The 12,716-nt window shown below is 47.7% G+C and overlaps 1 protein-coding gene across 2 annotated transcripts in view; it reads right to left on the minus strand.

The window, feature by feature from the left end:
• Nucleotides 1–5,125: 5,125 nt before the first annotated feature.
• LOC144149266 (inositol-trisphosphate 3-kinase A-like) overlaps nt 5,126–12,716 on the minus strand; it is a 488,782-nt gene continuing 481,191 nt past the window's right edge. For both annotated transcript variants that reach the window (XM_077680818.1, XM_077680819.1), the window contains exons 2-8: nt 11,818–11,920; nt 11,118–11,264; nt 10,851–10,978; nt 9,960–10,109; nt 9,067–9,168; nt 8,797–8,868; nt 5,126–8,047 (exon numbers count right to left, since the gene is read on the minus strand). In XM_077680818.1, coding sequence (XP_077536944.1) covers nt 7,802–8,047; nt 8,797–8,868; nt 9,067–9,168; nt 9,960–10,109; nt 10,851–10,978; nt 11,118–11,264; nt 11,818–11,920 — 948 coding nt within the window. In that variant the 3' untranslated portion in view covers nt 5,126–7,801. The remainder of the gene's footprint in view (nt 8,048–8,796; nt 8,869–9,066; nt 9,169–9,959; nt 10,110–10,850; nt 10,979–11,117; nt 11,265–11,817; nt 11,921–12,716) is intronic.

Raw genomic sequence — 12,716 nt, forward strand, 5'->3', positions numbered from 1 at the left:
CCTGTTAAAGGACTAACGCATTTCCTCATTGACTGGTTGGTCGAATGAAAAACTCTGATAACATCTCTGCTGGACGCACGGCACGTGCGTGAATTAACCGGGCTTGCATTCTGTCAATATTTGAAAATCCTGACAAAGGAACAGGTCTACAGAGTGCACGCGTCGATATCAAAACAGCAGTACAATGGTATACCTTTACCTCATAATCCATGTGTCGATACACATTCCGATCACTCGTAGATGCGTTTACTTAGTGCACAAGAAATGGTAACATGGGTTCCTTCACCCTAGCTATAAGGGCCTCATGTTGGGCTCGAATTCTCTATGCCTTGGGATTAAATCGTAGACCCAGCTAATTCACTAAGTTTTATTTTATTTGCACCTGCAGCCAACTTTTGAACCAATGCTCAGTCACGCTCATGCTTGAAGCTGGATTGTGAACTTGTGTGAACTTCTGCTTAAACTTTTGTGAGCGCATATATGCTCATGGATTCGGTGGAGACTTTAAAACTAAACTGTATTTGCCAGTTCTTGGGATTGTTCCACGTCCAACTGTTTCCCAACATGCATTACAAACCATGATTTTTTCCTCGTAGAAGTAAGTCTGCAAAGCTGTATTATATACAAGTTTGTGTGTGGACGTGGAAACAAGAAAAAACCATCCCATAATGGTGTGCAAATTTTACCACAACTCAATAACGACTGGAAGGGAAAAAAAGGGGGTGTTGCTAAACAGATCTGTAAATTTGTGGTGTAAAAATAAACCCTGAGGATACCAGGCACTGATGACTTCTTGATGCGAGAGCATTAATGTGGATGTCCACTTGAGGACTGCTGAGAGGAGTAGACACGACTGCAGTCCTGGTAAGGACTGCGGTGGTGCACTGCACATAGTGCCGTATAATGCCAGTGACTGCAGCGCCACCAGGTGAGGACAGCGAATCTACTGCACCGCCAGCAGTTCGGCTGGCCCCTTAGCAATGATAATGCTGTTGCTACAGAGCCACATGATGCTGTTGTAGTAAAGTGTCAATAAACTTTCAGTTGTAGCTGTAGATCAAGCGGCACCACTACTTGGTTGAGTGCAAAAGGAACAACAGTTTTTTATACAGAAGAAGCGCAAAAGGTTACAAGCGTTCAGTCTTAGATTCCTTCAACACACTGTCCCACATTGCCCTCTTTTGAGGGACAGACGAGGCTCCTGTACCCGGTGTAGTACCCCTGTAACACGGGCACTTTCAATCCGGATTTAAGTGAAGCACGATTGACTTTTTGAGCGCACTCGACGCACCGCCACTACTACACGGCATGTTTCAATCCCGATTGAGAAGTTGCACCAGTTGCACTCAGTCAGGTACGCCAGATGGCGCCAAAACTGTACTTCGCAGCTGCCGTCTGGTAACTTTGTGTGATCATCAGTGTACGTAACTATATAAACGCTATCGCATGCTTATTTGGGTAAAGTTATTTGATATAATTTGTGGCATTAGTTCAAGTTGTCACCTTCTGTGCCATTACTGAGCGGGGACAAGAGTGTCACCGCTTTTGCCCGATAGCGTTTGGAAACCTCAATCGCGCTCGAGAAACGAGGATTGAGTTCGAGCGCGATCGCAATTGAAACTGCCATGTAGCAGTGCCCCATCTGGATTGAGCTCAATCCGGGTCGACTCAGTCGCGATTGAAAGTGCGCGTGTGCTTGCTGCCTGGCCCTACTATGAGCCCCACGTCGGCCTTTGATGTCCCCTGCTCCATTCTCCAGATTGTGGGGGTGCTTTTCTTCACATTCCAGGAATTCGGAGTTCATCGCAACAGATATATCGCAACCCGTGTGAGTGCTACATCAGCACATACCTGCATTTGCAGCCACTAGTTCCCTTGGTGCCCTTTTGTTCATACTCAAAGTACTTCGAACTCCGTGTACTTTGAGAAGCACAGGCATGGAATAGTGGCTAAGACACTCGCCAGTTCCCATGTGTCCGTGGGCTCAATTCCCATCCCCGTCGCTGTATTTTCTTTTCTTAAACTTGGGCTATGCAGCCACATGAAATGGCGTGCCACAGGCAATCAAAATTTACTAGCCATGTTTCTGCAATGACATTGTTTGATGCAATGAGCCACTTAATGCATTAGGAACATCCCCGAGGATTGTGCGAGTGTGAATAGGAGCTACATGATAAGAATGCCAGCATCTCGTTCACTTCCTTGGTTGCCAGGCCCAAGGTTCGTCCCCTCATTTCAGACACCTAGCAGACTTTCCCAGGGAAAAGTTCACTTCCATTGTTGAAATACCACATCACTGTTAGGAATGCGCACCATACGAGATGGCACTGCTGGCTGTGCAGTGTGTGCTGCGAATGTCGCCACTCATGCCGAGTTCTTTTGCCTCAGTAGCGTCCACAGTTGGCTTTGATGCACGGTCACCTTTGACTTGTAATGGATATGCTATGAGGAGGAGAAAGTTTCAGCCCAATAACTAGACCCAAGGTTGCAATCTTAGATGAGAGTGTAAATTTGGGCTTGTTGGTGATGCAACCTTGTAGGCTAAGCGCGAGGCAGACACAGGACGAGACAAGAGATGAGACGGAGATGAGCGCCCGTCCTCATCTCATCTCTTGTCTCGCCCTGTGTCTGCCTCACGCTTAGCCTACATGGTTGCAATCTTAGTTTCTCGCATGCGTGTGTAAATGCCTTGACACAGTGCTGCTAAACTGCTCGAAACGGAACAATTGTTAGCGAACTTTTTATCAGCCGAGCTGTTTAGGCCATCCGTCCAACAAAAACCTCAAAGCCTCAAGAAAAGAATGTGGTTAGGACAGTTTCCAGGAATCGAACCCAGGACCTTTACACCGCGAAACTGGCAACCCAACCACTGGTCACCCTGAAGGCCTGAGGGTTATGCGGTTAGCAGCAGCGGGCGTGTAAAAAAAAAAAAAAGGTTTTGTGCCTAGAATTGAAGCCGAGTCCCTCGTGTTATGAAACTGGCGTCTGTCCGATTGAGCTATCATCGCATTCCGGGTACATAGCATTTCCTTTGTGTTCGTAGCACAAGCATTGACTTTGGACTTCTAGCGTGTGCTCATTTGGGGCTGGGGCACGTGTGAAAGCCTGCGGTTGCAACGATCCAGGCCTGCCAGTCATGGAGAGCTTTCAGCGGCAAGTTTGGAAATAACTGCGAGTTGCCGCAGCCGGATCTCCAACGAAGGGAGAGGGGCCGCCAGCTCTGTTGTGTCTCCAGCCCTGCACCACTAGTGCAGGCTGCGCCAACCTTTTTAAATTCTACCTATAGCTTACGATTCGCATTTTGAGACCTCTGAACATTGTTGGGTATCCATCCTTTAAGGGGCCATGCAGACAGGACACAAGTTTACTTCATTCGAAAGATTGCGACGTTAGAATCAGAGGGACACCACTTTTTAATGAACACTTCATCCGAATAAGCTACTATATAATTAGGAAAAAAGGAAATGGCCATGTGACCCACTAGCTCATTTCCCGCAACAGAACCTATGATGTCACATGCCCAGCTGTGCGGTGGCTGAGGCCGGCAAAAGGAAACACAACTAAGGCAGGGTTTATAAGCTTGCCTAACGAGCTAGTTGCGCTTAAATGTAAAGCATATTCATTTTATAGCCCTAAAAATGGTGGGGTAAACAATGAAAGTTACAAAAATAAACATAAACGTCGAAGTACCGCTGCGCAGTGCTGTTGGTTTTGGACGCACTTCGCTTGTTTCAGCTACATAGCAGTCTGCTGCTTTGGGGTTGTCGTCTTACATGACACGGGCAGATTGGCGTAAGTGATGTTGTCTTATGTGACCCTGTTTGTTGAGTATACCCCATGTTTTACGAAATGATTACTTTCTACCATAACAAAAACAAGCCAGGCGCAAATAGGGTCAAAAATAAAGCAACGGCAGACAATAGTCCGCGGCTCCGTATGGTAGCGCCATCTCAGAGGACTGACAGTAAGCAAGGCTGCAGAGCCCTATGACGCACTGGAAGTTCGTTTCAATACCCACCCCTGTGACTTCACGGCAGACGTCACGAAAACACACAATTTGGCGGGAGAATCAAAATTTTAACACAAATTGACTAATTTCTCAGTAAATACAGCATCGTTTGCTGCCGGACAAGCGCTGGGGGCACTATAAAACACAACAACTTTCAAATAAAACAAACTTGTATTTTGTCTGCATGATCCCTTAAAGAGCAACATCAACTGCATCAGCTACAATGCTTTACAAGTGATCATGTGGTGGGGCACTTTGGGTTACAGTGAAAAGAGCTAGATCTCTTTCTAAACTATATGTCAGCAATGGCACCAACATTCCTGGTGGAACAAAGCTTTAGTGAGGTGTGTGGCACCCCATCTTTTAAATAAAGCAAAATTTTGCCTCCCTAGTTTATAATTTGGTAGTATCCTTTGAATTTCAGCATTAGAAACCCGTATACAGCAAAAAAATTACACCATCTTCCCATGTGGGAACCCTGAGGGGATGCAAAGCCGTGGAGTAGTAGCGTGTAATTGGTTGTTACGGTAAAGACACGTGTAGTAGCGTAATAAATGTCTTCTTTATTTATCGAGTAGTGGGGAACGTTTTGCGGCTTCTCGTTCTCGAAGCAAGGAATCCGCTGTTTGACGCTGGCGTTTCGAAGTGTTGTCACGTTGCCAAACGCCACCTGGATCAGCTACTCGCCGCTGGCGTTTCAAAGCGGCTTCTCGTTCTCGAAGCGAGGAATCCGCTGCTCGACGCTGCCGTTTACGTTCGGTGTCGCGAGCTCCTCTGTGCAGCCTTGTCTTCGGAGGTGCTCGCGGTTCTGACAGTGTGCTGGCTGGCGCTAGTTCAAGGTGTGCCAACCAGTTCGCCGACAGAATCGTTGGCGTCCATTTGCAGTCATCGGACCGCGCAGTCCCATGAAGAGGAGGAGGGGAGAGAGAGCGGCATTATCACAGCTGTTGTGGAGAGGAGGAGAGGTGCGGACGCCAGGCGACGGAGGGTCGACTAAGAGATGCTTTGCATCTAAAATAACCTCACTTAACGAATCCAAATCTGAAAGTAAGCAAGACCAGCCAAGAAGCCAGTCTAAAGACTGGGGCGATTGAAGAAGACGGGCATCGCAGGAGGTGTCGTTCAGTACACGTATTTTACTTCATTGCAAGATGAAAAACAGTCAAGTCTCTTATTGCTCTATGTACACTTCTAGCCACACACTCGTTCGTTAAATAATAGTCACATGGAACAACACCGCTCTTATTTACACAATCAGGAGGAGGGGCAGGGCACGGTGATAAAACAGCGCAGTCGAGAGAGCGTACAAACAACAAAGTCTGACAGTGCAGTCAAGACACTTGCGATTGAAAAAAAGACAAGCCTCGACGGTGCATACTGTTCATAGTTATGGCACAAAAGCAGTGGGCAAGAAGAATTAAACGTCTTTAAGGCTTCCACATAAAGCAGCATGCTTAGCATGGAAAAGCCTTGGGTCACGACAATACAGGTGAGAAGAGCAATGGGGGAGAGGGGTGTGGTTGGTGATAGGTCTGAGAACACTTTTTTTTTAATATGAAGGAAGGCCCGCACTTTTTGCCAGCCAGGCACAATTATGTACACGCGTTTGTAACAGCAGTTGCCGAGGCAATTATTTGCAAAAGCATTTGCAAGTCATTGGGAGAGCTGTGATAGTTGTAGAAGCATTGGTACAAGGAACTATTGTAGTCATTAGACGAGTGGTCGCAAAAGAAAAAATGGAATAAGCAAGTTTCTCGATGGTAACGCAAGAAAAAAAAAATGACTTCATGAATGCCGCAAGACAGTGAAGAAGAAAAAGATGACAGAATTAAAGAATGTTTTGCTTACCTATAAATTCTCATGCACAGTTGACTGCTTGTGCATTGTGCAAGTTTCACACGGGCTTAAAAAAAAAAAATCAACAGAACAACACAGCCGTGCTCTTCCACTCAGTTCGAGATGAACTTGCCGACAGTACAAGCTCAGTGGCATAAACTGCTTAAGGTCGGCTCACGACTACGCTGCCACTCTTTCGCACACACAAAACATCTAGGTACAAGAAAACTTTCTTACTTCGCTTAACTAAACGTGCTCGACATCAACTTCTTGCGTGCCGCAGCTACTCAGGAACAACAACAAAGCATCAATCCATTTGCCAAAGCAAGGCCTCACAAACGAAAGCTTGGGCTGGTCAATTTTAACGCTCGCAGCAGAGAGCCAACTCTAACCAAATGTATGCCCCGCGTGCCAAGCCAAGCAACAACACCAACTTTCGCACTGTATTCAGCTACATGAACCAACAACCCTGCAAGCATATTCCTCGGGAGCGATCTCGAAAGATCGGTCACAACAGTGACACCTTACAAACACACTTCCAAAACAAATTCAACTTTGTCGAAGTGATTTCAATACACAGGGTACTTGGTCTGACTGAACCTTACGGTCCCCCCAGAGAAAGACCACTGCCTTTGCAACCTAGTGACACAAAAGCAAACAAAGGCTAACAGAACAACGCACAAACATGAGAAGATAGAGCACAGAGCTGGCAATCGTGATAAACAACACATTTAAACACAAGAACCAACACTCGCGTTCCATCCTCTTGCGTCTCAGACGTCAGCCTTTTAAAAAAAGAACAAACTAAGAAAGCTGTACAGCAATAACAGCAGCAGCACGTAAGCGCTGCAATTAAAAAAAAAAAAAAGAGGGCACACAATCTTGTGAGCTCCTGCTTCTCTCACTTTACCTCTTCAAAAAAAAAAAAAAAACACCAATCTGCCAGCAAAAAAACTCGCACTAATTGGTTTTGCAACCGTCTATTCCTACCTGCCTCGTCACTTCGGAACTATGACTTCACTGACTTTGGCTAGACGAGCCACTTGTTTTGATGCCTGCAGTCATTCCACAAGCCCTGCCAATGGCACCCTTCAAGTCCGAACTGTTGCCTCAGCTGTGCAGCTGTTAGAATAACGATTGGAAAAAAAAAAAAAAAAGAGTTCCGTACAGCGGCTCAATAAGGAATTGAATTGCACCGCTCAGAGTGGAGAAGTTTCGATTGATGACAGATGGCTTGCTGCACAGGCAGTATCGAAACGACCAAGCTTTATAAGGAGAGGTAATGGCTCTTTTTTCTTTTTTATGAACGCACGTGAATACCTGCGGTGCTCTCTCCCAACCAGACTTTTACATCGCTCTCTTACTCGGAGAGAGGGTCGTTCTTGGCATTCTGGCAAAGCTGTCTCGCTTATATCGCTGTTGCCGTGTTCGAGAAAACATGGCGAGATAGTGCTACTGCTTCCAACAGTTAGCCTACTCCACACTGCAAGCCAGAGTGCAGATTGGCAGACTGGCCGCACCAAGGAGCAGCAAACCACATCCTAAGACAGCCAGCCACTCCTGGAAAGCTAGCTTTCTTCTCCTAGAAAGGGAAAGCCGCACATCTCGTGCACTCTGATGACGCATGCCCGAGAGGTCTCTCTCGCGGGGTTTTACATTAGGGGCACCACTTTCTTTCACCACACGAGTCACTTCCGAGCAGAGACTTCACCATTTTCCCGCACTTCACACCAATCGCCTAGCGGTGCTCACACAAGGTTGCGCACGGATAAGTCCTGGTAGAGGGGAGCACACCCTAGTCAAGCGAGTCCGCTTGCACCGACGGAAGTGGCCCCAACCAGCCGAGTTGAACACAGGCACCAAGTTCCGGCATGGCTTCGAGGGAAAGTCCACGCCCCGTGAAGCGGGCACTGCAGCTTCAACTCGGAGAGACGCGGCCTTGTTGAGAGGGGTAGCCTAGGCGGTGATCTCGGGGGGCAGGCTCTTGGAGTAGCCGCCGCAGCGGTTGTCTAGGAGCTCCTCGAAGATGCCGATGAGGTTGGAGAGGCCGATGAGGTAGCCGTCCTCGTGGTTGCCCACCTCCCAGGGTTGCCGGTGGGTGATGTTCACGCCGGGGGGCACCGACACCGTCTTGGCAAAGTCAATCAGCCACACACTGGCCCCCGCCCGATCGTGCACAAACAGCAAGGAGCTGCCGATGAACTGCGGGGGAACAAAGCCAGGGAGTTTCAGCTGCCTATTCGTACACTCCTATCTCTTACTACCACGCTGATACAGCTGCACTATTAGCCTACAACTACCCAGAAATTGTATGAATCAACACTTCAAGATTGTTTATGAACTGTGTTTAAAAGCAAACTAAAGGAATGCAGGTTGGAGCCACTGCTGTCAACAAAGGTCCATGTTGCGAGTGCTTCAATTTTTTTTTTTTTTTTTTGGAATTTCAGGTGCTTTGAGCAGTGTTGTAGTGCAGAGCTCCAGATTAATTTTGACCACCTCGGGATCTCTAACAATCGCCGAGTCTTAACACAGGCGTTTTCACCCTTCCATCAGAAAAACGGCTGCCGCAGCTGGGAAGCGAACCCGCAGCACAACACCTTAGCAATTGAGCCACCGCGTCGTGTGGAACCCTTCAGATGTGGACATGAACTCTACAGTAATTTGTTGATTAGGAAAGCAAATGTGGGGTTATGCTGCACTCGACAGCTTTATGGGGAATGTACGATACCTGCGCTACATGGCCGTTTCAAAGGTGTTCCGAAGGCCTTCCAACCAACTGTCTATCGAGTGCCTCAGTGTAAATGCACAGGCCGCACTCATGAGTGTTCAACTGTCAACTTGCGTAGCGCAAGTACAGCCCCTACAGGGATGCTCAACTGGAAAGCTCGAATCGGAAGGAGTACAAATCTAGCAGGCACACGCCAGGAACAAGAAGAAAGGTGTCTGCTCACCTCGTGTGTGGAGAAGAACTCCGACTGCTCGAGCGAGTTGTACAGGGATCGTAACCGCTGCAGGTACTTCCCCTGTGGAAGAAGAGAAGGCACATCGTTGAGCACGACAAAGTTGAGATTTGACTACAAGCAATCCATAAACACTTTAACTGTCAATTAAATTTACTGTCTGAACAAAGCGAGCTAGTCTGATGGCGAAAGTTACATAAAGACGGCTGCCTTGCAGAAGGAAACTGTTCTTCAAGTGGGAGGAGAGTTTGGCAGACTCACCAGAGCATCATCGAAGCCTTTCGTGAATGTGTCGATGGCGTTCAAGACCTGCTCCCTCGATTTCGTGGTCTTGAAGTCTTTTGTGGAGGTTCCATCGGGATTCTGAAACACAGGGGAAAAAAAAGGAACAATTAAAGCGCCGCAGTGCCTTAACCCTAACCAACTTAGGCGCAATTCCTATGAGCACTACTGCTCAGGTAAAGTGTTTCCCTTCGAAATATTTAGAAATGGAGCAATTTGTGTGCAGTATAGGCACTGCTGAGGTAATCTTCTGATTAACTTGGGGCATGTGGCATTCCCCGACGTGCACAAGTATTGCGTATGCACAGGCAATTGTGCGCATTCCCCAGAGTAACAACGACTCCCATTCATTTGGTTAACGAAGCAAAGTCATTCCGCTGCAGCCAACTGACTCTCACAAGTTGGCAGGGGGCAACCGTATCGCCGACAAACTAAATATGCTCCGCCTAAAATAAACCAAGCACAAATCAAGGCAAATATTTGGGCTAGTCGGAATACGTTCATCTTGCACAGCGTGAAAAAAATCAGTGGAAAGACAGCACGCATTTCTGGTGTCCATTCCTTACTCGTGTTTTGCCCCTTTTATGCTTTTTTTCCTTTTTCAAAGGCTTACCATGAACTCAACTAGCAAAAGACATGCTACAATGGAGCAAGGATGGCTGCCAGCACAGACAGCAAGTATCCACAATACCACGGAGCCACTAGCTAAAGCGCTTAACTAAGCCAAATGTAACAGTAGATGTTTTCACACGATGTGGTTGCTACTTTTTGCCACGCAGAAGCAACTATGCATAACCTGCAGGACAACAAGCTAGCAGATGACCTTGTATGTGAGGAATCACGCTCTTCTTTGCACAAAGAGGTAAACGCACCTTGATGCCCTCAATGCGGAATCCCAGGCTGGCCGTGGAGCTGATGGTCTCCCTCCAGATCATGTAGCGGGGCTTGGTGACGGCCTTGAGCTCGTGCTCTTCAGGAGTCGGCTCGTCTGGGTCCACGGCGACCATCTTTTCGTACATGTCCTGCAAACGAGGGGGGCCAACAGTTCGTCACAAGGGCCATGTGACAATAGGAACGGTAGTTGCTATTTGCTTCGTCTTTTAACTCATCCGTGTGCGGCTGGAGCAATAACGTCAAACTGCAAGCATGCCTCCTGAGAATGACTTTTAGTATAGATTTCGGGACTACACATGCTCATTACAAGGGACGTGTTAGCAGAAACTCCAAGGTTAATTTTTAAAGTTTACAGTTACAAAAGTGTTTAAATTAGCCCGTTCTAGTTAGTCTAGAACCCCCAAATGGCATTTCTACTCTCCCCCTCATGACCACTCATCCCAGACGAAAAAGCACCAAAACGGGGGTCTTGACTTGGCAGTGTTCAAAGTGAGAAAGAGTAGCAGTAATAGTAATAGTGCAAGCAGAAGTGTACGAATCCTGAGTAGCAGCACAAGTTCACACTCGGCACAAACAGTTGTGCAAATCTTCAGATCACAGCTCCACTTGTTCAGGAGGATTCGGCCCATTCCAACACACCAATTACAGGCAGCGCTAGCAGTTAGCCAACTGCGAGAATTTTTCAGTAACGCAGAGGGAAACATCTGCCTCTATCGATTCAAGCGATGTACACAAACGAAGCTTGCACGCTCTTACTGCCCACACCCAGCTTCTCGTGCTTCAATGGGGAACTCTACGGTAGCCAAAATCTTTTTCAAAAAGACGTCGAGCGAGAATCGGCGAGGCAAAAGACTGCTCTCGACACTGACCTTGCGGAGCTTGGGCTTCTCCCGTGCCTTGGCGAGCTCTTCCTCGAGGTAGGTGCGCAGGCCTATTTTGACGTCCATGACACAGGGACACTGGAAGCCGGCCAGCAGGTCTTGCAGCTCGAGGTAACCTGCACACACAAGGGGGGAACGTGTTGTCATGCAAAGGGCCAGCGTCAGCTCTGACGAGCGCCGCCAGAAAGACAAATTTTGCAGCAGCAAGAGGAGCTTGGAGCATTAGGAGAAACTGCAGGCGCAAGCAGTACTCACTGGAGCAGTCCTCCATCTCGACGCGTCCCTTGAATTCGGGAACGTAGTCCCGCAGCCATGGATCCCTCATGAGCTGCTTCAGGCAGGACTCCTCCTTGCCGCACAGCTTCTTCAGGATGGTGCCCTGGGCACCTGATCGGAAGTTGCCTGCACGTGGCACAAGAAACAACCATGCTCTCACACCTGTGCACACTTTGACAACTTCTCACACATCCTTCCACCCCAAACTTTTTTTAGAATATTCTTCTAAAAGGATCTCCTGCATGGCAACTGTCCTGCTCTCCACCAGACTTGAAATTCTGGAGGTGACACCTTGCTGTGATCACCAATCTGAAATATACCTAAGCTTAGCCTATCTTCGCGAACATTTCTTCAGCTGTCCTCTTGGAGACAGATTCCTAGGTCACACTAAGTGAGACTGCACTAAGCTATCCCAAGTCCCCCTGTGCTTAGCTATGCCCACAAAACCTTCCCAACTAAGTACCAACCACAGTAAAACACTTCCCGCATCAATACTTAGGCAAAACACATTGACGACCTCTGACAGGAAAAAACTACGGGAAAACTGCATTGACTGAACAATTAAATTCATGCTTGTAAAAAAATCTCTCCGCAAGAAGGACCCCACTCTTGAGAGTGCAGGCAACCTGGTCCTTGATCATAACAAACGCCATCGCAGAGCACAGCCAAAGCTTCGTACCTTGGTGCCCAGCAAGTTGTATCCAGGGGTACTTGTATTTCCTGTAGGTCTGTACAAAGGGTGACCAGTGGACAACGTTGCGCACCTTCCGCCATCCCGAGGGCTGCAGACAAACAAAAAAACAAAACAAAAAACGTTTTAGATACGTCTGTCAAAGCCACCATCACTCGTAAAGGCAACCTCAGCAACAGCACATCCTTCAGATAATTGCAGATAGCTCAACAATAGCCTACCTAACCTAATCAGCTTTTGCAACAGCCGGCAGCATTCCAGGCCCAATTTTCGTGCTGCTGAGCCGCAAATTTTTTAGCTCCGACATGTCAAGATAGTGCGCAACCACTGATACCGTCAACATCAAGGTTACATTGGCCTTACTGGCCTAGATGACAGCAATGCCTTGCCTGCTTCAATGAATGTGGGCACTCGGGATTTAACTGCGACAGGCTGACAATCTAATCGTGGCAGTTCAAGAATTCATAGACTCTGTTCCACTTTTTTTGCACGGCACACTTTAGAAATGGCATAAACAAAGAAACACGCAAGCAGGAATGCAACAACCTAATAAATCGCTAAAGTGGAATCCATGTCTGGCTCTTTGTTTGCACAAAGCGACGCACTTTACTGCAGTAGGTGGGGAGGACTGTAAGCTGGAGCATCTTGGAACAACCCTAAAATAGCGGGCAAGGCGGTCGTAACGGGGGACTGCTAACATTACAGCAGTGTTGGCTCGAAAGTGAGAAAGAGGCGTGCACACCGCAAATACACCCTGGCAGAGCACAGCGAGTCAAAATGTCAAAGCGCAGGGAGAAAAAAAAATGTTCACAGCAAGGCTAAAAGCGAGGGATTGAGAAAAGCAAAGAACGAAAACATGCAGACGACCATTTAGGGTAGCGCTCCCG

Source organism: Haemaphysalis longicornis, unplaced genomic scaffold (genome assembly GCF_048455015.1).
Source record: "Haemaphysalis longicornis isolate Haplotype H1 unplaced genomic scaffold, Haemaphysalis longicornis Haplotype H1 scaffold_8, whole genome shotgun sequence".
NCBI lineage: Eukaryota > Metazoa > Arthropoda > Arachnida > Ixodida > Ixodidae > Haemaphysalis > Haemaphysalis longicornis.